This window comes from Tasmannia lanceolata, unplaced genomic scaffold (genome assembly GCF_043159265.1).
Source record: "Tasmannia lanceolata isolate RefF3 unplaced genomic scaffold, GAP_Taslan_0.1 ptg000008l, whole genome shotgun sequence".
Lineage (NCBI taxonomy): Eukaryota > Viridiplantae > Streptophyta > Magnoliopsida > Canellales > Winteraceae > Tasmannia > Tasmannia lanceolata.
Window position 1 is genome coordinate 35,652,523 of NW_027518685.1, and position 24,055 is coordinate 35,676,577.

A 24,055-nucleotide genomic window follows, 5' to 3' on the forward strand; every position below is an offset into this window, starting at 1 on the left:
TACATGTGACACATGAACAATAGAGATCATGGTTCTAAATGTCAGCCAAAACTAACACGAAACGACAGACATGTTACCGTTTCCTTCCCCATTGAAACAAAATCCTTCGGTCGGCATGTATAGATTTCGACATTTCGGTGACATTTAAGTTAAGTCCACCAAAATGTACCACTAAAGAATGTGACTTAAAAAAAGAAAAACTTAAAAAACTTCAGACAAGTCAAATTTTCGAACAAAGTGCATAGAGGAGCTCGGGTTTTCACACTTTTCTTAGTAAACTACCTATTTTATGTTTTGCTGGATTCTTCAATTACAAAGCAAATGCATCAATTAATTATTGGTTTGATGTATTTGCACATAGATCAGTACATCAATTTCCATTTTTCATAGATTTGATTTGGGGTTTTCAAAATTGGAAAAAAGTATATGTTAGAATAAAAACTAATCATATTTGCATCTTAGCTTCTAATCTTACCATATGTGACTTCTAGCCTAATTTACCATGTTAACTTACCAACTTCTCCAAAAGCTTAAGCTATTGGAGAAAGGCATTATTTATCTTTTATACTTTAATACTCCCCCGCACGTGTGTGGCCCACTTGGCAAACACATGGCACATGTGGTCCCACTTTGGGCCGACCATCGCATGTGGAATTTTGCTATCCGGAAGGTTTGAACTCGAGACCTTTGGCTCTGATACCATGTTAACTTACCAACTTCTCCAAAAGCTTAAGATGTTGGAGAAAGGCGTTATTTATCTTTTATACTTTTAACATACAAATTGAGGGAGAATTTTTTATTTCAAAATTAATTATTTTATTTATATTTATTAGAAAATCCTTTAAAAATAGGGGAAACTACATTTTCAAAAAAAAATACTGATAATTTATGGATGATAGCTTCTATGTTTTTGTACATGATTTTTTCTTACTTGATATGCCGATAAGCGAAGTCAAAAAAAATTAAAATTTTATTATTTTATTATTATTCTTAAAAAATCTTTTAAATTACCATCTTTATATTGTACTTTTGCATTATATTTTACTTTCACTACAAAAGTAAAAAATGGAGCGGCTTTTTTCCTAAATTTTGTGTTGATTCGAAGCATATGTATATGTGGTTGTATACTGTTAACTTACCAACTTCTCCAAAAGATAAAGCTGTTGGAGAAAGGCGTTATTTATCTTTTATACTTTAACACTCTCCGGACGTGTAGCCCACTTGGCAAACACGTGGCACATGTGGTCCCACTTTGGGCCGACCATCACATGTGGATTTTGCTATTTAGGAGGTTTGAACTCGAGACTATGGGGAAGGTTAGGGTTAGGTTTAGGGCGTGGGAGAGATGAAGATGAGAATGAGGAAGGGGTTAGGGAGAGATAAAGATGAAGATGAGGAAAGAGGTTAGGGTTGAGGAATGGAGAACATGGAGGCTAAGCGGTTTCCCTAGGGATCAAAAACCCTAGGGCTCTGATACCATGTTAACTTACCAACTTCTTCAAAAGCTTAAGCTGTTGGAGAAAGGCGTTATTTATCTTTTATACTTTAACATATATAATTTTCAGTTAAGAAAGGACCATACTATTTCAGACATGCACGAAAAAACATGTTATTAGATGTTTGATCGTGCTAAACTATTATGGATGGTTGTCTTACTTATGTAATGGTTTCTAACTGTCTATTTGTGCTTATTCCAACATTTCCTATAGATTCATCCTAAATTTCCATTATTTGCATCCATTTCCATAAACTTACGTGATTTTGCAGGATTTCCAATGAAATATATGACCGAAATTGGCACGCTTCTTCTCTTTCCGTGGCCACCAGCATGCATACCAAAACCAAAATTTAAAACCTTGGAGATTGCCGGAGCAACAATATGGAGAGATTCCACAAGCCACCTACCTTTTCCTATTAGTAAGTTCTTAAGATGTTTTACCTTACCATTCAAAAAAAAAAAGATGTTTTAACCTTTAGCAAAATATTGAAAGAGACAAAAAGAGAGGAAGGGAGACAAAAACATGCCTCACCATAGAGTTGAATATGTATTTTAGTTGGGAAGAAAATAGGAGCTATATGTACTGTAGTTGGTATGAAAATTGAAGACTATCTTCGTTGGAGCAAGATAAAGACATTTTGGATAGGGAAAATGAAATGAAAATGATAGTGGCAGTTTTGAAATTTTAATTTTGATATTGGATGCTAAAGTGAGAGTTCAGAAAGCATGAAGGAAAATTAAAATTTTATTATAGATAGGTGCAAAGTATTAGGAACATACATTAACAAATGTAAAGAAAATTATAACCTCAATAAAAAAAATCCTACTACTTAACCAACTTGTTTCTCAAGTCAAGTTTGGAAGATGCTGGCACATTGGAGACAATCTAAGCATGTTTAATCCATGCTTCCATACCTAGAGGCAAGCTAAACATTCATGCTTCCATTCTTATCATAGCAAAAAACCCATTGGCAACAATAACTTTTCTTGTCCGTGAACTTTTTGGAAAGAATTCATTTACGTAGCCTTAGAGGCAAAACCCATCCAATCCATTAATCTTCTACAATTTTTTTAAGGATAAAAAGCAAAGTAAAGCATACCTCCTATGCCACCAACAGTCAAGATGGATTGCACGGCCACACCAAAGGCCTCGGCTGTAGCCATTAACCCTAGAACAAGTAGACCCATAGATGAGAGCTTGTCTAAAGCTAGCAACCTCTCTAGATCAAGTCCTGTTATATTTCGGTTGACCAGAGCACCAGTCAATACATTTTTCTTCCACCTATGGAGAAACCAGATAAATGAAATAATAACTCCGGCCCTCCAAGCTTGTGCGATGTATTGAGATGCAATAGTGGTTGGTGCAATTAATGAAGCTCTGCAGATGAACAAAAAAAAGAAAGAAATCAAGCAAATATTGGAAGCGTAAATATGGAAACACGTAAATTAGCAAGGAGCAGTGTGAAGCATTTAACAGTTACTCTTGAAGAATACACGGAATCACAATCTGAGCAGTTTTTGCAATAATTCCATGTAATAGTATAAGATAGATTTCATGCTGAATTTCACACTCCCCCTCAAATTGATGGTTGATGCTCGGGATCAGATCGTGGTTTTAAATTTCGGCCGAAATGCAGAATTTTCAACCGAAATTTCAGATATCGGCGGGGGCCGACGCCGATAGTACACATTTCGGTGTCGGCCTAGATTTTGGCCGGAAATTTCAGCAAAAATTTCGGATTTTAACGAAATTTTTTTTTTTAGTGAATTTTGGTCGAAATTTCGGTATTTCGGCCATGTTGAGAGAGAATGAGAAAAGAAAGATGTGAGTTGGAGAGATCTCCCCCCTCACTCATGTATTTAAACTAAAAGAATGTAACGTACAAAGTCAACAATGCCCTCAGGCATATTACATATTCTAACACTCCCCTCAAGCTGGAATGTATCATACATTTCTAGCTTGTTACAAATATCACTCAATTTAGCCTTAGTGACTTTGTAAACATATCGGCTAGTTGATCCACTGAACGAGTAAACACAATGCGTATTTCTCCCTTCTGGATTCTCTGACAAATAAAATGGCAGTCCAACTCAATGTGTTTGGTGCACTCATGGAACACTGGATTGGTAGCAATGTGTATTGCAGTCTTATTATCACATTACAACTGCGAAGGAGAAGAGGGAGCAATACCAATCTCAGAGCTCTCAGATAAAAGTGAGCGAAGCCAAATGAGTTCAGTACTTGTGTGTGCCATTGCTCTATATTCGGCTTCTGCACTGGACTTGGCTATGACATCTTGCTTCTTGCTTCTCCACGACACTAGGTTACCCCCTACAAAGGTACAATACCCAGTAGCCGATCTCCTATCTGCTGGAGATCCAGCCCAATCTGCATCAGAAAAGCCTTCAATTTTCATATGACCATGCTTTTTAAACCAGGGTTTTAAATCTCGGTTTTGGTTTCAGTACTAAATTTAGGACGAAATCTTGTAAAAATTTCACCGACCGAAACGTTTCACCGAAATTTCCGAAATTTTGGGTGAAATTTTGTACTTCACCGAAATTTCCGAAATTTCACCGAAATTTTACCGAAGTTTCACCAAAATTTTACCGAAGTTTGGTACTTTTCCGACTCACTGTGAATTTCGTTTCGTTTTCCACCGAAACCGAAATATTTCGGCCGAAATTTAAAACCATGTTTTAAACAACAGACCCTTTTCTGGAGCACCTTTCAAGTACTTAAGAATTTGGACTATTACAGCCCAATGAGAGGTACGTGGAGAGCTCATGTACTGACTGACTACCCCTACAGCATATGATATGTCTCGGCGAGTGACTGTGAGATATATAAGTTTACCAACCAATCTTTTATACCTGCCAGGTCTTCCAACAAGTCTCCTTCTTCTGGAACAAGTTTCACATTAGGATCCATGGGCACTTAACTCCAAGATTGCATGTCTCTTCTAATTATCCAAAACATACTTCCTTTGTGATAGAGAAAGGCCTCTGGAAGAATGTGCTACCTCTATCCTAAGAAAGTACCTGAGACAACCCAGATCCTTGGTGGAAAATTCTTTTTGTAAGAAGATCTTCAATTGTTGTATACCTCCTGAATTACTGCCCGTGATGATAATGTCATCAACATACACGATCTACAAAATACAACCAGCAGAAGAGTGGTGACTAAAAACCAAATGGTCCACAACACATTGTTTCATGCCAAAACGCATAACTGCCTCACTGAACCTCCCAAACCACACTCATGGAGATTGTTTGAGACCATAGAGTGATTTCCGAAGGCGAAACACAGAGGACGACATCTCCCCCTGAGCAACATACCCTGGAGGTTGCTCCATATACACTTCTTCAGTGAGGTCGCCATGGATAAAGGCACTCTTCACATCCAACCGATACAGGGCCTAACCATGATTCGCAACCAGAGACAGAAGTACACGACCAGATGGAATCTTTACAACTAGAGAGAATGTCTCAATATAATCAACATCGAAAGTCTGAGTATATCCTTTTGCAACCAGGCGAGCCTTTAAGCTCTCAACAGTACCATCTGGCAAATATTTAATGGAAAACACCCATCCACAGCCAATAGGGTGAGCACCAGAAGGTAGAGGAACCAAATCCCAAGTCTGATTCGTGTGAAGGGCACCCATCTGTAGCTCCATAGCCTCACGCCATCTAGGATGTGCAAGAGCCTCAGCCACAGATTGCGCTAAAGAAATAGAAGACGGAGAAGACACAAAACTTTTGAAGGCAGGGTTTAGATAATCATTGGAAACAAATGAGATATAGGATGCGCAGTGGAATGAGAACGTACGCGCGAAGCAATAGGAGAATCAGAAAGCTCAATCGAGGAAGGAAGAGATGAAACCTAAGAAGGAGAGACCGGGATCACCGGCTGAGACAAAGACTGCTCGAGAGGAGGCGGTGTTGGCTCAATGTTGTGTCGCCGTCGCTAATATTGCTTCGTAGTAGCTGGATGAACAGGCAGCGCTGAAGCGGTAACAGGGAGAGCATCCACATATGGTGGACCCATAGTGCCGATGGGGGCACAGGTGAGACCACAACTGAGTCAGGAAGAACCGGAAGTGGAAGGGAAACTTCTGTGTTAAGAAGAGAGGGGCGAGGGTCAAACACCTGAGTGAAGGACTCGGACTCAAAAAATATAACATCAGCAGAGACAAACCAGCGACGGAGGCGAGGATTGTAACAACGATATCCCTTCTGCGTACAAGAGTAGCCCGTAAAAACACAGCGCTCCGAGCAAGGGTCAAGTTTATCACGACCTGGACCTAGATGATGTATAAAACAGACGCAGCCAAAGACCCAGGGGGTGAGAGGAAAGGGCTCCTAGTTAGGATGTAAAACTATAAAGGGCGAGTCGCCACGAAGGATGGATGAGGGTAGGCGACTAGCCAAGAAGCATGCAGTAAGGATGGCATCACTCCAGTACGTCTTAGGCACCCGCATCTGAAAAAGTAGTGTGCAAGCAACCTCAAGTAAATAACGGAGTTTCCTCTCAGCAACACCATTTTGTTGAGAGGTGTATGCACACGAGGACTGATGAATGATCCCATGAGTGCACAGATAATCCTAGAAGCCATGCGAGCCAGAAAAATACTCCCTAGCATTGTTTGTGCGTAGACATTGGATATTGCATTTATATTGATTTGTAATTTCAGCATGAAAAGTGTGAAAAGCAAAGACCATAGAACGATCTTTAAGCAAGTACAACCATGTCATACATGAATAATCATCAATAAAGATAATGAAATACTTAAAACCAGTTGAAGACGCGACCCTAGAGAGTCCCCAAAAATCAGAATGGACTAACTGAAAGGGACTAGAGACTCTACTAACGACCCGAGAAGGAAAAGACACACGATGGTGCTTCCCGAGTTCACACGACTCGCACTAAAAGGATGAAATAGGGCCTGGAACAAGATGCGTCTGCTGAAGCCGCTAAAGTGATGGGTGGCCAAGACGACAGTGCCACTAATAGGCATCTACAGAACTATGCAAGACAGTAGGCAGCCGACAGTCAAGACGATATAGCCCATCCACCTCACAACCCGATCCAATCGTCTTCACAGTCGAGAGATCCTGAAAAAGACAATAAGAATGATAAAATGAGACAGAGCAATGGAGGCTTTTAGTAAGCTGACTAACAGAAAGCAAACTAAATGGAGATCGAGGTACACATAAAACTGAAAACAAAGGAAGACTAGGATGAGGACAAATAGTACCAACACCGGTGATGGAAGTAATGGACCCATCAGCAAGGATAATGGATTGAAAGTCAGATGGAAAAGATCTAAAGAAGGTAAGCTGAGAAGAGTTACCAGTCATGTAATTCAAGGCTCCTGAAGCAATAATCCATGACCCGAAGCTAGAGAAGAGGGTAGTGGGTGAACTACCTGGCTGGACAAAGCCTGAAGTAGGTGGGCAGGTACTCAGTCGAAGATGCTGAAACTCCTCATAGCCACCATGGGATAAAGTATATGAATCATCGACTGACACGGTAGCAGTAGTGGAGGACGGTGGAATCTCAGAAGAACCTGTACCGGTCAGGTGCGCTGAGAAAGCCTGACCAAGCTCGGGATGAAGAATGTAACAAATGTCAATATGATGGCCCTCTCTCTGAATCCTAGGCTGCCAGAGCAGATCTATCGGCGGAAACCACTGGTGACGAATCACTGAGACATTGTTGAGCCCAAGAATATACCTCTGTAAGGGAGGGAATAGAACCAGAGCCAATGATCTACTGGTGAAGATGGATGAACTTCGGTCCCAGACTATCAAGGTAATGAACAACTCGGAGCTGGTCTCGCTGGCGGGGAAGAAGGCGATATCAGAAGTGAAGGGCATAAACACACAAAGGGAAACAAATTGACCATAGTGAGCAGCAAGTGGCATATCACCACGGCGTAGGCGCATCCACTCAGAATAGGTGACACAGATACGAGTGAGGTTGTCAACCCCAGAATACAGTAGAGCAGTATGATCCCAGATCTGCTTCGATGTGGGAAGAAGTGGCAGCAATAGAAGGAGTCATACACTGCCAAAGGAGCATGCGAATGAAGGCGTCCTCCTACTCCCAACGAGCATAGATAGAATCGGTTGACAAGGGAGGATCCTTGCAAATAAGACTAACCTTGCCCCGAGCAACGAGATATGTCTCAACGGCAAGTTTCCACGACAAATAATTGGTCCCATCCAGTTTAGCAGTGGTCATCTAAGGGAAAGAACCCTCCACAGGAGACGAGTAACTAGACGAGGAGATAACCGGCGGTGGGTTGGTGGGTCGTACCCACAGTTGTAAATTTCGTTTCGTTTCGTCCGAAATGGACGAATCGTTTCGGTTTCGGCCGAAAACCGGAACGAAATGACAAAAATTTCATTTCGTTCCGGATTTCGGCCGAAATTGACCGAAATCGACCGAAATTCTATCGAAATTGACCGGAATTGACCGAAATTTACAGAAATTTGACAAAATTTACCGAAAAGTTTCGAACGAAATTGTCCGAAATTTTTCAAATTTTCGTTTCGATGGCCAAAACGAAATGGCCACCGAAACGAAATTTACAACTATGGTCGTACCCGTCAGGCCAGTAGAAGGATCCTCAATGACGGGTTGATCCATGACAACAAGGACAAGAAGAAATAGAACACCCACAACAACGACATAAATAAAGTGTGATAGAAAGAACTAGAAAGGACAAAGAGTCATGGTACGACTCCAAAAGGGAGAGTAGATCCGAGAGAAAAGGCCATAGAAGCCACGAAAACGAAGACGCATACCAAAGTACCAAACAGTAACAAAGAAGAAAGAAGAGAGGAATTGGAAAGATTTAGGACATAAGGGTTAGGGTTTGGGTTTTTTTTTGTTGGTACACACACACACACACACACACACACACACACATATATATATATATATAGAGAGAGAGAGAGAGAATGGGGAGGAGGGGTGTGGGGTTAAAACCGAGAGGGGGGAAGGGTGGCGGCGAAAAAAAAAAAGCTTGGGGGGGAGGGCGGGGGTGGCGGCGGCGGGATTAAGGTTAGGGATGGGAGGAAGAGGAAGAAGAAGATGAGGTGTGGGAGCTATGGTAGTCCCGAGAGAGAATGAGAAGAGAAAGATGTGAGTTGGAGAGAGTTGGAGAGAGTTGAAGAAGATGAGAGGGGGGAGGGGGGTTAAAACCGAGAGGGGGGGGAGGGTGGCAGCGAAAAAAAGACATGGGAGGGTGGGGGGGTGGCGACGGGATTAAGGTTAGGGATGGGAGGAAGAGGAAGAAGATGATGAGGGGGGAGCTATGGTAGTCCCCAGAGAAAGATGTTAGTTGGAGAGATCTCCCCCTCACTCATGTATTTATACTAAAGGAATGTAACGTCCAAAGTCAACTATGCCCTCAGGCATATTACATATTCTAACAGGCCAAAATTGGCCGAAACTGAAATTTTAAACCTTGGATCATATAGCATCAATTTGCAAACCAAAAAGGTATGTCGTGTGCGTGTCATAGCCATTTGTAAATATATACCCACCAACTGATATGACAGAACATATGAAAGGGAGATCCAACCACGAGTAAGTACTAATGTATGCAGTGGCAACTTGCATTCTAGTGGTGGATGAGAAGGAAGTGAGAGACAAGGAGTCATGTATACTATCATGAGGACATCACCATGCAAGAATGTACGCTTAACATCCATAAGGAAAAGTGACCATGGTCATGTAGAAGCTATGACAATGAGAATACAGACTGTAGTAATCTTTTCCAATGAAGAAAAAGTCTCTTCATAGCCGAACTCATACTCATGATTGTACCCTTGTGCCACCAAACGAACCCTGTATCTACGGAGCTGTGTTGCATGGATTCGGATAGGCATGTCGGGATCCGATACAGATTCGAGGTGTTGGATTCGACAAATCCCAAAAAGTAGGATTCATGGATTCAGTAATTTTTAAATAAATTAAAATTTAAATATATATATATATATATATATATATATATAATATATATGCAACTGATATCAGCACTAACATGTTTTGATAATTGCACTAACTCACCTTGTCTTTCACTATTCAATTAGCTTGTGAGAGCTTTTTTGGGAATTGTGATAACCTTTTTACAGCTGGTAACTAGTAAAAGACATTGAAAGTGATCGGAGTGCTTCACTCAGCCCTCCCGGAGTTGTTGCCATTGGCTGTTGTGGAAGCCCTTTTCTTTGCCCCTTCCTTGGTGGAAGCTTAGCGAGTCGAGTCGCTTGCTTGGTCCCTTCTTAGTCCTCGTTAGCTGCCACCGCCTTTACAATAGCCTATATATATAGATATGGATATAGATATAGATATATATATGTATATGCATATATATTCATGAAAATTTTGAGGGTTGACGGTCAAAGCGAGTTTTAATTAAGACAGTCGAAGGAGCTAGGGTTTTTATTAAAAGAATACAAGCTATACTTTCGTATAAAAAAGTTAAGAAGAAAACACGTTTAACGGAAAAATATATAGGATTCACAATTTAAAAGAGACAACGATTAGAAGAATTACAAAGAGTATAAAGGATTAGGTATAGGAGCAGTAGGCAAGACTTTTTCTCACATTCTTTGATAAGTGATCAGTGGCTTTGGCGAGCAATCCATCACATATTATGATATCCACAAAGTTTCTCTAGGTAAAGACACTATTTTCAAGCCCAATAGTGGGTATTGTACACTTGTTGGAGAAAATTGGAAACTTGGAAAGTAAAAGGTAGAGAGTGGTTGATACGTTTACTGCAAAGTTTATAGGGCAATGGCTCAAACTACTTGTAGTTTAATGCGATTAAAAACTGCTGATTGAGATGGGTTTTAAGGTTGAAGATTCTGAAAATTTTGGTGACAACCAAGAGACTAATATAGCAAGTAATTCGGAGGCTAAACATATCGAAGTAGACTGTCATTATTTGGGAAAAGGTTCCAGGTAAACAGAGATCTACTCCATATGTGAAGTCAAAGGATTAATTGGCAGATATATATTTACTAAATCTCTTGATCATGGTAGCTTGAGAAAATTTGTTCCAAGCTGCACATGGGTCACATTTATGCTCCAGGTTGAGGGGGAAATTTTATTTCTATTGGTATATTCTTTGCTTATTATATGAGAATAAAATAGTCATTTTCGGTATTTCCACTTGTGACAGATGCATAGGTAATATTGTGAATAGAAAGTAGAGAAATTTATGGAAAAAATGGAAAGAGAATTATATAACTAACATATTGATTTTATTCAGTATATGCGTGAAAAAATTATATGTTTTCGAATAAACCAAAGAATTCATTCAACACAAAATTATGAATTATGAGATCCAAACGAAGTAATCCGATCGCAATAATAGTTAGACTAGCTAACATTCCGAAACAACTCACAACTGTGAGAATGCCATGAAGGTGATTAGATATCGCACAGGGTCTTCCAAAGCACCCCAAATGCTCCTTTCATATGGAACCTGTTCCCGAGGTAAATTCCCAGATATTAATGCAATATGACTTCGCATTGAGTACTTATGAAGTATCCTCAAAAGCCTGGGCATGACTAACCAAGCCAATAGTGCGGCACAGACAGTTCCACCAACCGGAATGATAATGTCTCCTTGTTGCGGATGCAAATCAACCATTTGCATAATATAAGGCTTGAGCTTTTCATATGCCTCTTTAGCCTTTTCGCTAGCATTAAGCGCGGCATCTACAGAAGACTGGTAAGCAAGCTTAAGACTATCAACCCAATCACTTCCACCAACATTAGTATTTTCTCCTCCACTAGCTGTGGCCGGAACTTGTGCGTCCCGAATACCTTCTCTACCAGTATGAGATGAATATGCTCGACAAAAGGGCATACCGGTAATGCGTAGGGGAACGAAAGAGCTTCCAAAGTGTATTGTATCTCTTCTCAATGCATTATTCTGTAAACATCCAGATGAAGATTGTTAAAGTATAAAAGAACAAATAGAGTAATGATAGAATGAAGGGCGCCCTTGCAAAACTCAGCTTCAAGCCCCCCACCCCACCCCAACACCCCCTAATTGGTTGATTTCTGCAAAGTAAACGTGGTTTCCACTTTTTTAGGCGCCTTCCACTTTTTTCGGCGCCACCATAAATGCACTTTTGCATAAATCAACCAATAGGGGCGCCCTTGAAGCTGATTTTTGCAAGGGCGCCCTTCATTCTATCATTCCTCGATTTAATAACGCCATCTCCAACAGCTTAAGCTTTTGGAGTAATTGGTTGTTTCATATGGTATCAGAGCAAAGGTCCTGGGATCAAAACTCCTGGTGTTAAAAATCCACATGTAATGGCTAACCCAAAACAGAGGCCCCACATGTGCCACATGTAGGCCAACCCTGAAAAGAGGGGGGACACGTGAGGGGAGCGTTTAAGTATAATAGAATAAATAACGCCATCTCCAACAGCTTGAGCTTTTGTAGTAATTGGTTGTTTCACAAAGATGTACTTACAGAAGTGGTTCTGCAATACTGAATATCCACAAGTGATGGAAACAGCAACATTGCAACTGATGCCTCCCTTGTGTTCCCCCGGGAGGGCCTGCCTTTTACGGAATATCTATTAAATATATTTAGACAAGGTGATGTTGGAAGAAACTGGCGTGTGCACTCTGATAAGTCTCTACAAGAACCATATGACTGAAAAGATTGTGACCTAGAAATAAGCTTAGCTCCAGCATAAAATGACTTCAGAATATGAGTACCAACTCCAATCATTATCAACAATTCTAAACTACAACCCCCCCTCTTCTTTCTTTCCAGTCCCGAACCCCACTACTATATCCACTAAAAGTCACAATTTACGCACATGAAGGAAACATGTCAGCTTCTTGATCACTCTGGAACACACGGGCAATTGAACAATTCACAACCTGCAAATGAAATAAGCCAATATCCAGATTAATTACAATGACCAGAAACTGAAAATAAGTACAATATTAAAGACATGGAAGCAATGTAAGGTCACTAATTCTTAGCTATCAGAAAAGAGACAGTAGTTAATAAAGATCCAAAAAGAAAGAATTATAAACACAACAGATTAGCAAACAAACAGGGGAAAACAAAAAGGAAAGGAAGAAAACATTGTATTCATAATCATGCACGAAACAATTTATTGAAGAGAATGAATAGAGAAATAAGTTGATGGATTCCTTTTCATCAGCTGCCTATTGTGACCCTCTAGCCATGTGTATTGCAATTTCTCATCCCCCGACCCATACTCAATAAAGAAAGTGAAGACGCACACAAATGATAGAATGGAAAGAGCAGAGAGTAGGGATGCTAAGGTGATATTGATATGTAGCTAAACAAGCTTTTAAGGCACTGCCTCTGTTGCTACAGACTGGGCCCACACTAGAAACTCACGGGTCAGGCCTGGGTAATAGCACTAAAAATGGGAAAGGTTTGGGCCTCTCAGTGGGCTTTGGCTGGACCATGTTTGGTGACCCTCTAGCCATGTGTATTGCAATTTCTCATCCCCCGACCCATACTCAATAAAGAAAGTGAAGACGCACACAAATGATAGAATGGAAAGAGCAGAGAGTAGGGATGCTAAGGTGATATTGATATGTAGCTAAACAAGCTTTTAAGGCACTGCCTCTGTTGCTACAGACTGGGCCCACACTAGAAACTCACGGGTCAGGCCTGGGTAATAGCACTAAAAATGGGAAAGGTTTGGGCCTCTCAGTGGGCTTTGGCTGGACCATGTTTGGTGACCTATCACATGCATTAACCATCTTGGGAGAATGAAGTGCACAACAAACAACCATTTATGGCTTCTAACAGGCACCATCACATAAAATCACAGAAATGTTTAGAAACATGCAAATGGTGGACATTTAAAAGGAAACTTTAGGAAGTGCTACAATAAGCACAAATATACACTCAAAAGCCATCACATAGGTAAAACAACACGCATAATGGTTTAACAACATTGAAGACCTAGTGAAATGCGATGTCGCACATGTCAATCAGTTAACGCATACACATTTCACATGTAAATTCATATAAATATTTAAACACAATACATACACCACATTTCACATGCAATCGATATAAATATAATCATGTAACACATACTAATGTAGTATATCACTAATACACTTAAAGTTTTGGTTTCGGTATGCATTCCGGTGGGAATGGAAACAGTAATATTTTGGCCGTTTCGTGTCAATTTAGATGGAAATTTAAAACCATGCTTAGCAGCCCCATGCAGAGTTGTCGCCATGGATTTAAATTTCGGTTTCAGTTTTGGACATAGCCGAAACCGAAATTTTGGCCAAAGTTCGATAAAAAAATAAACAAATTTCATTAATATACCGAAATTTTGGAAAAACACTTAAAAATAACATTTTCCCGAAATTTCGACCGAAATTACAGAAATTTCCGAAATTTTAGCTGAAATGCTGAAATTTGGGACCTAGCCAAAATTTCAGATTTTTGTGATTTCGGTTTCGGTCCCAACCGAAATCCGAAATTTCGGTATTTCGGCCGAAATTTAAAACCATGGTTGTTACAAGGCATATTGCAGAGGCATGCTAAAAGCTTGTGTGGCCTCACAACAACAATGCTTACTTATTGCATAGGCTGTTACAACTGACAAGATGAAAGGGTGCACGGTTAGCATGAATTGTTGGCTGTTTGCACAGGCATGCCATAAGCCCACATGGTATGAGCACCAAATATAGGCATGCAATGTAACCATGGCCTGATAAATAGCTGACAAGTTTTGTTTCATCGCCAACAAGGGTACAATATGCATGGAAATCACAATGCTTTTCACAGTGGGAACGATGAAAGCCGTTGTAGCCTCAGAACCAAGGTTTCAGGTTTTGGTTTCCTTATGTGTTTCGGTTGTGATGGAAATAGAAGCATGTCGGTTTCGGATGGAAATTTCGGTGGAAATCCTGTAAAATTATGAAAAGAAAACATATGAAAAGGTATGCAAATGATGGACATTTAAGATGAAAAGTGCTAGAATCACATCACTCCTAGAGTTGAGAGGATACCAATTTTTGTGGTACTTTTTTGCAAGTTCCTTCACCCTATCCATCATGAAGAAAACTATTTTTTTTACTAGCATCATGAAGAAAACTATAATGCCGATGGTATACCAAATTTTGGTGTTACTTGTACAAATGTTGTTGTGTGGCATCACTTGTAGAGTTGTAGATTTTATTTTTGTTGTCTCCTTTGTTTTCTTCTTGCTTTCGTGACAGCCTATTGACCTTGTATCCTTTGGTAGTGAACATTTCCTTCAAATTGTTTCAGTTTTATCAGTTGTATTACATATTTGCTTTCTAACTCATGGGCTTGTGACTTAAGCTCATGATCAAAAGCAGCCACTACAAATTGATCTTCTAATAACTAAAAAGAAGACACAATAAATAAAAAACATGCACTACAGTCAGAAATTATACAATTTATCCTTACTCAAGTTCTCAAGGGCATGAATCTTCCACTCTTATCTCCACATTCTACCCAATTATGTAATCTCCCTTCTACAATTTTTGAATTAAGTAATCAAGCTTTGTTTTCTTCTCCATTTCAACAATAGCAATCACAGTGATTTTTTTTCCCATTAAGTCACACACTTCTTCAGCACATTGATTATGAACTAAATTTCTGACCCATGAAGTAAAAATTAAAGTATTAAACACATAATGAAGCAAATTCCAGAAAGAGAATTAAAACCCATTTCAGTTCCATCTTTTAAGAGCCCAAATTTCATAAATGCATATAGAATGAGTCATGGCGACTCACCGATATATGCTCATATCATTCAACACGCCGATTCAGGCCCTTATAAAACTACTACTTTCTGAAAATCATACTTATTCAACTCACTGGGTGTTTATAGTATTGGCAAATCGAGAATCCTCATATGCATTTCAGATCAAAGATTTCAAAACTAGATCGCATTGAATCCAATACTTTTCAAATGGGTACACAAAATAAAGATTTATTGTATATAATAGAGAACAGGAATGACTGCAAAGGGCTTTTTTAGTCTTTATCTTTGAATTCATAAATCGAATGCAGAAAAGATAAGAACATTAGGGTTAGAGATTTAGATGGAAGAGTAACTGACCTTGTGGCATGTCTGGGATGAAAAGAAACTTGTGCTCCAAGGTCGGGTATTAAAGAAAGAAAAACGAATTCTCTATCTTTTCTACTTTCAGACACCGAGGATCTTTGAACTCGCCAACTTTGGGCAAAGTTAAAAGGCAATGTGGCTCGCAAGAGACATATCACATATGGCACTTCTGAAGGCTATGTGGGGCCCACCTGTGTATACTGATCGTTACCGTTCATCTACGTAGCCACCACGTGGATGGACCTGATGCTAGATCATCTATCAATTTAGTTTCTCCCTTTTCAAAGTGTTTTTCTTTTCTTTTTTCTTTTTCTTTTTTCTTTTTTCTTTGATTTTGCTTGTTTGCGGCCGGATATGACCCAGTAATAAGGAGACTGGCCAAGTAGTCTCCTGGTAGTTTAAAACTCTACCTTCAAGCAAACAAAGTATTCTGTTGACGTGGCAACCAAAAGCCACACACAACCCCTACAGAATCGGGGGATGGCGGGGGATCTTGTTCCCGCGGGGAATATCTAATCCCCATCCCCGCCCCGTACCAAAAAACCAAATGGCAGATTTGAAAATTTTAAAGTATAAATCTTTTTGACAATGCAATTATGTATTGATAATGGTATAAAGCAAGGTATTGAATCGGGGCGGGACGGCCAGAGCCATCCCCAACCCCCCCCCCCCCCCCCCCCCCCCCCCCACCAGGACTTTTTTAAATCCCCATCCCCACTCAAAGCGGGGAATCCCCGTCCGCGCGGGGCAAGGCGGGGCGGATCCCCATTTTTTACGGGTGAAAATTGCCAACCCTAGCGATATCCGCTCCACAGCAGTGGAGATCTATGAATGCACCACCCATGAATCGGCGTCCAAGATTAATAAGAATCTGCTATATAGATAAGCTTGATGGCAGTTATAGATATGCATATCACATGTTATTCTTTGTTGAAATATCTTCACTCGTCTGTATAGCTCACTGCATAGTTAGCATTGTTGTCAAACTCTTACGACTCGTACGAGTCAACTCCCGAGTTGAGTCAAGTCGGTGGGTTTTCGAGACGAGTTGCATGGGTGACTAGCCTCTATTGAAGACTCGTCCGAATCGTCAGATGACTCGAATGAGTTGATGGGAGTCGACTCAAAAAAATAAGACTCTTACGAGTCGAGTCGTTGGGCTAGGCTTTCTTGTTTTGATGGTTGAAAACTTGGAAGTTGGAACTTAGAACTTAATTATTTTTGTACGTACAAGTTACAAGCATATGGTTATTTATATTTTTGGCTTATTGCTTTATCTATGTGCTATTGGGTTATATTTTTTACATGCTTCATCTTTTGATATATAATTATATTGTTTCAATTAAATTTTTGTTCTTGTAAAAAACTCTTACGAGTCACGTGTCGAGTGGAGCCACGAGTCACGTGTCGAGTGGAGCCACGAGTCACGTGTCGAGTGGAGCCACGAGTCATAAAATTAAGAAATTGAGTCATGAGTCGAGTCACGGGTTAACAACTATGCATGTTAGAACTTTGAACGCGCATTGGGTGCTTCTTTTTCTTTTCCCAATTTTCTTTGTCAAAATATGGTGTTAACTAATCTCGATTGATATTTTAAGTTCCAGAGCCAAAAGGCATGATGAGAAGCCCAAAAAGAGTGTGTAAGTACAGGAGCAGGAATCTTCCTTCTGTGAGAGCACCTGAGCTGAATTCTAGTGATGTGGGAAAAAGAGCAAGCCATGACACCAAGGACATGGACAACGAAATCTCTTGTTTCAATCCAAGTAGCATGTTTGCCTTTCCACCAGACACAAGCTCCATGATGCTGGATTCTTTGCAATTCACTGACGAAAGTTCTGATCAAGATCTCTTGTTTGATGTGCCTTCAAATTCATCATTCCCTGAGGCCGAGCTTCTACACATCCATCTTTAGAAACAAAAAACTCCCCCAAGCAATTCCCTGTCAGAATCAATCTATTGGGTCTTCGAGTCTAAGCAGCCAAATGCCAACAGACAAGGAACAGTAGCATATGTTTGTGACTTGAGCGGTCATGGGCGTGCAACTTGCTTCAATCTTATATGTTTTTATGTTGGCATTAGGTTATTCTCTTTAATACAATTGAGTATACTGACCTATTTTGATCTGGCATTTAAAGGTTGAATGTGGCTGGTTTCTTGTATAGGTAGATACAAGTTATATATCCAGCAGCAGTAAACGGCTCAAAACGGTCCAGTTTTGGGTTGAAGGAGTATTTTGCTAATTTGGCAGATCTGAGATTTTGGTTTAATACTGCTGTCCAAATTTTAGGTTAAGGTTTAGAAGGTAAAAGAAAGGTTAATCTAGGGTTTAGGCTCTGATTTGATGGTACGTTTAGGCTAGGGATGTTCAAAAAGGGTTTTCGGGCTTGAAAATGGTCCTAATTTTCAATTAGCTGCAAAAGGGATTTAAAGCTACTGTTCTTGGGTGTTTAGGCTGAGGTTTAATCATAAAAACAATCATTCGAAGTCTCGAAATGAGATCTTGAAGAACGAGAAAGATCTATGGATTTTGGAATTTTGTATTTTAGGGTTCAAGAACAAAGAAAAAAAGAAAATTTGATTTACTAACCTTCTTTGTGCTGATTTGATTGAAGAAATAGAAGATAATAAAGGAGAGGAGATGAGAGAAGATGGTTCCAAACCACCTTGAGGAGAAGAGAAGAAAAAGTCCAAGCCACAATAGCTCTCTCAAAAGAAATCTCAATTCTATTCAATATTCAAAAGTCTCCTTACATTGCTTTGATAAGATATATTTATAAGAAAAAAAACCCTAGAAGATAACCTAAAGTAAAAACTAATTTTAACCACTCATCTAATCTAAAGCAAAGCTAAATAAAGATAAAAACTTACCAAAAATAGTAATCTCGTATTTGACCTATACCCCTTCCTAAAACCACTCATGATTTGCTCAAAACACATCCAAATCATGTGATCTTGGGCCCATTAGATAGGTAATCGAAAAACATTTCTAATAATACAAAAAACACACCAAACGGGTGAGATTTGATGCCTAAAAAGTAGGGTACAAATAAAATGATGAAAATAATAGTTAAAATATAAAAACTTGTTCAACGCCAACGACTGGAACAATCTTTATGATTTTCATCCACATAAAAGAGGGAGCTTAAAATGTATGCAAGTTTGTCAGTTGCTGCCTTGCAAATAAACTGAAATTTCCTTTATATTGCTTCATATTATGGAGTTTTCTTGAGACCTTCTTTTATACTTTTTTGTTGTTGAAGAAGCGGAGGTTTGTTTGTCCATACAAGGATAAGAAGGCAAGAAGACAAGGTTGGTTTGTTTGTAGATCAACGAACCTTCAAATCCGCATCAAGTTCAAGATCAGTATTGAACTGCTCTCATTGAAGTCTTTCCTCGGGAAATTTAGTGTCTAGCAACAACCCTTTCCAATGGTTGAAACAGTTTTGAAATGTGTCATTGGATAGAAATCAAGATGATGGGTTGATCTTAGTGATCTAATCAATAATAACGATGATTAAGGAAATGTTGAAGAATGGCCTATGTATTCAGTAGACCAAAAACTCATAGATTGAACAATTTCTAATGACATATTTTGTTACGTGCATAAATGGGTCCCACCTAGTAGAATAAAGGGAAAACTACTAGAACCCCTTGGATCAAAACATATTCACAAGAACCCCACTTAAACTTTTCTTAATTACCAATTGTCCCTTTTTGTTCATTAAATAGCTTTTAATAACCATTTTACCCTTGGTTATAGATAATGTAGGAATCCCTAAAATCTTTCACATTAAATTGTTTAAATCTCTCTCTCTCTCTCTCTCTCTCTCTCTCTCTCTCTCTCTCTCTCTCAAATAAAGGCAGCATTTCTCTCTTTCCCTTTCTTTTAAATGAGATTTTATATGGTGTAGACCCGTATAATCCATTATTTTTTTAAAAGTACTGTATGGATCACACCATAGGACAATCCAAACCGTCCATTTGCTGTGCCACAACGTCAATAGGTTGTGGCATAAAAAATATTTCCATAGGATGATCCCATCCCCTGATCTATAAAGGTATCAATAATATGGTGTTACTTTATAGATCGGAGGGGTAGGATCATCATATGGAAATGATTTTGGGGCCACAACCTATTTATGTTGTGGCTCGTCAAACAGACAATTTGGATAATTCTATAGTGTGGCCCGGATAGTACTTTTTGAAATATATTGGATCATATGGTCTTACACTGTATAAGATCTTGCCTTTATTTGAGAGAGAGATTTTCGAACGATTTATTACACAGGAAGAGATTTTAAGGGGCAAGGGTAAAATGGGTAAAAGAACAAATTAAAAGCTATTTAAAGCACAAAAACAAAACATTGGTAATTTAAAATTTTTTGGGGGAATCTTGTAGATACATTTTTATTTAGGGGGTTTATAGTAGTTTTCCCTAAAATTAATTAGTTTATATTTTGTGCTACTTTCTCTCTAATTATTTGTTATGGATAGGGGAGTGTTAGAGATAAGGGGTATCTAGTTTGGTTTGTTAGGAGTTTTAGATGAAGTTGAAAGTGTGATTTCTCTTTATAAATAACTTTGTACGCAACCTTTCTTTGATCAATGAAGAATTTATTTCTCCAGAAATTTTGTTTTTGTGCACGAAGGAGGACTGATCCTTCCCTCGAAGTGGATCAAGAGGATGATCTTCCCTCTAAGGAGATCAAATCAGTTGCGAACCCGTTATATATTTCTGCAGAATTTGCGAGCCAAGTTAGCTGAGACATCAACCCTTAATATTCATATCCTGGGGAAAAGGGAAATGAAATTTATATTTTGAAAAAATTGCAAATTTTTGCTTTGCTAGCATGAATCTAACTATCCCAACACATTTCAGTTGGTTTGGGTTAGCCTTAGGTTAGAGTAGGACTGAAGTTTCTGAACAATAAAATTTGTGTTAGATTTAGGCTGAGCATGATTCAAATAGAAAACCCAACTCAATCAGACTAGAATTTAAAACCAAAATTTAAGATGTTTGTATTTGCTATTTTATAATAGGGATTTGCTATATTTTGTCAGTAGTGTAAAACTCTATTTGGCTAACGAGTAATATAATACTAAATTATACATGAGGGATGCTAAATTGAAGGGTGTCCTTGGACAAAATCTAGCCACAAGGGTGCCTCATTGGATCCAAGTCACCCGAGGGTAGTCAACAACAAGCAGGTAATGACATCCTGCCGGCCACTGACCCAGACCGAGCGCTAGTAACTCCTGAGGGAAATGGGGTTTTCAAAATATGGTGTGTGCAGTGTGACAAAATATAAATGGGAATCCCTGGGTGCCTCCTAGGGCATTTTTGCGCAATTGGTGGCAATTTTGAGCATTAGCTCAAGCAATCCTAAAAAATGAAGCAGGTATATAATACAGAAAGTAAATGTATTCCCTCCTTTATTTTGCTTGTGAGGAGTAACCGTGACTTGCGGGGGATTCGCAACTTATGATTTCCCCAGAGCACAGCTCTAGGGTTTAAGCTTAATTGTAATAAAGGTGGAAAAACTAACTTTTTTTTGCTAAATTTCTGAAAATCCGCCAATTCAAGTCACTCTAAAGCTATATCGCATGTCCCTAGGAGAGTCGTCAGTCTGTGGTGGCCCGTTCCCGGCCGCCACGTCTCGCCGCGGTGGAAACATGCGTGTGGTGGTGTTAGTGTGTGTCTGCATTTTCTGTGAACTTGGGATTGGGATCCGAATTTCACAGAAAAGAGAATCTCAGAGTCGCCATTTAGGTTAGGGCTTAGAACCCGTAATTTACTCTGTTTTAAGGCATGATTTTGACAGAAATCTGAGTAAGGGATATGATTACATTCATGGAAGGTGTTAAGCACCCCTTATGCTCGGGCAAACTCGGTCTCTCGACTTGACTTATCAGTTTTAAAGAACTTTAGCAAAAACCTTAGCTTTTTTGCCTTTATTATGGTTAAACTTATCCCTGTTTTGAATTAAGAAAATGAAATAATGAGGGAAATCATTTAGTATTACCCAAAATATGGGTGATTACTACATGATTTGGGTCCTCAAGGGATTACTCTCGAATCATATAGCGATCGCCTCGATCTGGATAATCTATTATAATATAGCAGGATGGGGGTTTCACTGTTCACGCTGACATGGACAGTCCCCCCATCCAGTCTCAATCTAACGTAGCACTTAGAATTTTCCGAAAGAACTAAAAAAATAAAAAACAATCGTTATGTTGGTATTCCAGTATTCTCTCTCACTACGTTTCCTATTCCACGTTTATTGCCTAAAGCCTAATTAGAAAGGAAAGATTCACCACCAGATTACCTTGCATGCTATATGGTAATCGTTCTTCTTAATGAGTTTTCCCCCAAATTCCGCCAAAAAAGTAAGAAAGTTACTCATTTATTGCTAAACCGTTTTATAATTAAGTAGCTACAAAATCTCCTTGAATCTCCTTGATTTTCTCTTATTACTCAGTAACTGTTATCTCTTATCTAAGGTTGGATTTTGAGAGATGGATATAGACGAAAATCCTGACAACTCTCTCTTCTTATTTTCAATTCCTAATAATAAGTTTAGGAAAGATAGGATTTTGAGAGATTGAGATGAAGATCCCGACCTCTCTCTCTCTCTCTCTCTCTCTCTCTCTCTCTCTCTCTCTCTCTCCTTATTTTTTTTGATAGGTAAGCTGGGGTTAGGCAAGACCCCTACCAGATATCATTGATAAGAAAAAATGTAAGAAACAATTAGGGGGGCTTAGAAGCCAACAGTCTCAAAGGGATGCAAGAATCCCGTTGGAAACCAAAAGAACAAAAAAGATACAAAAGAAGATTACAGCCTGGTGTAGGGGGTTCCAATTCGGTCTTCGTCAATGATCTTGAGGAGGGATGGGGGGGCCAAAGAGGGATCAGTGAAGATCCCTTTGCAGGGGCAGTTTCTCTTCGAGAGAAAGTCCGCGGGGGAATTTGCTTCTCTCCATGAATGGGAGATTCTCCAACTGTGGAGGAGGAGGAGCTGATTTCTTATCTTGCGCAACAGGGTTCTCTTTGTCCATGGAACAGTGGCAGTCCCCTTAATAATATCAACAATGAAAATTGAATCAGATTCTATCCACAGTGATTGGATGCCCATGGCAATGGAGAGCTCCAATCCTTTAGCAACTGCATCAAATTCGAGCTCAAAGATTTCCTGCTTAGCAACATTTTCCGAGAACATTGCAAGGGACAGCCCATGGGAGCCACGGATAAGGCCTCCAATCCCGCCACCTTCAGGCTCCAAGGAGGCGTCTGCGTTTAGCTTGAATTCCAGGTTATTTGGAGGGATCCAATAACAGATTCTTGGCTCAGCTGTTTTTGGGGAGAGTTTGAGGTTGAAGTGCATTGCAACTTTTTGGTTCTTTTGAGTGGGAATGTCATAGATATTCATTCCATTAATCTTGGTGCTTGTTTCCATGAGGATGGATCTGAGGATGTATTTCTTGTGGGTGCTCGATGATAGGAAGATTCTTTGATTGCGCTCAGTCCAGAGATGATGGATTAGGGAATAGAAACAATGCTTTAGGGTAGTTGCCACCTGACCTTTTCCCTTGCTGTGAAGTCTCCCCCATTCTTCCTCTTCTAGCAGGGAGAGTCTCAGCCTTCTTCTATAACCAGCTCTCCCGAGAAGATTTTTCCAGATCCAAGCTGAGTAACTACACCTAAAGAATAAATGATCCACAGATTCAGGCTCAGATTTGCAGAGAGAGCAGATTGGGTCAATCATAATGCCATAAGACCTGATTATGTCTTTTGTGAGCATCTTGTTGTGCATGGCCTTCCATGCAGTGAAGGCGAAACGGGGAATGTGGCCCTGGTACCAAATGGTTGGCGGCCAAGGGGGCTTAGGAGTCTTATTTCTAAGTGTGTCCCATCCACTTTTAGTGTTGTATGCTCCATCTGTGGCTGGTTTCCAAATGGGATGATTGCATTCATCATCACTTAGAATAATCTGACTAAGTACAGCCTTTTCATCTCTGAGGGATGGATTGTAGAGCTGGGGTTTCCAAATTCCATCCATACATATGTCAGAAAGGAGATTTAGAGAACTGAGGGAGTAATCTGAATGATTTCTGTGGAAGAGAGAGCTCAGCGTTCCAGCTGGAAGCCATGGCTGATCCCAGAGATCAACTTCTTCTTCATTCCCAATTTGATAGCAAATAAAAGGTTTTGCCAATTCCCTTGCTTTGAAGATGTTTCTGATTCCCCAGGAAGGTTTTGACGGCATTGGTGCAGTCCAAATATTTTTCCTTTTGACATATTTGTTTTGAACCCAGTTTGTCCACAGAGATTGTTTCTTTTGAAGGAGGTGCCAGAGCAGCTTGACTTGCAGAGCCCTGCAAATATCTTCCAGAGTTCTG

General features: G+C 39.7%; 2 protein-coding genes across 5 annotated transcripts in view; both read right to left on the reverse strand.

The window, feature by feature from the left end:
- Positions 1 to 15,982, reverse strand: part of LOC143885284 (mechanosensitive ion channel protein 1, mitochondrial-like) — a 79,576-nt gene extending 63,594 nt beyond the window's left edge. The window contains exons 1-4 of one of the 4 annotated variants that reach the window (XM_077389377.1): positions 15,650 to 15,982; positions 12,013 to 12,431; positions 10,928 to 11,460; positions 2,599 to 2,876 (exon numbers count right to left, since the gene is read on the reverse strand). In XM_077389377.1, coding sequence (XP_077245492.1) covers positions 2,599 to 2,876; positions 10,928 to 11,460; positions 12,013 to 12,276 — 1,075 coding nt within the window. In that variant the 5' untranslated portion in view covers positions 12,277 to 12,431; positions 15,650 to 15,982. The remainder of the gene's footprint in view (positions 1 to 2,598; positions 2,877 to 10,927; positions 11,461 to 12,012; positions 12,432 to 15,649) is intronic. The other 3 variants (XM_077389376.1, XM_077389379.1, XM_077389378.1) reach the window with 3 other exon arrangements.
- A 6,509-nt stretch (positions 15,983 to 22,491) lies between these two features.
- LOC143882927 (uncharacterized) lies at positions 22,492 to 23,715 on the reverse strand. Its single transcript, XM_077386306.1, has one exon. It carries the CDS (start codon positions 23,713 to 23,715, stop codon positions 22,492 to 22,494), a length of 1,224 nt encoding a protein of 407 aa, XP_077242421.1.
- Positions 23,716 to 24,055: the final 340 nt, after the last annotated feature.

What these genes read in the sequence shown, in the direction of transcription:
- LOC143882927 (XM_077386306.1), bottom strand. Translation starts at nt 23,715, where the DNA reads ATGGATGGAATTTGGAAACCCCAGCTCTACAATCCATCCCTCAGAGAT.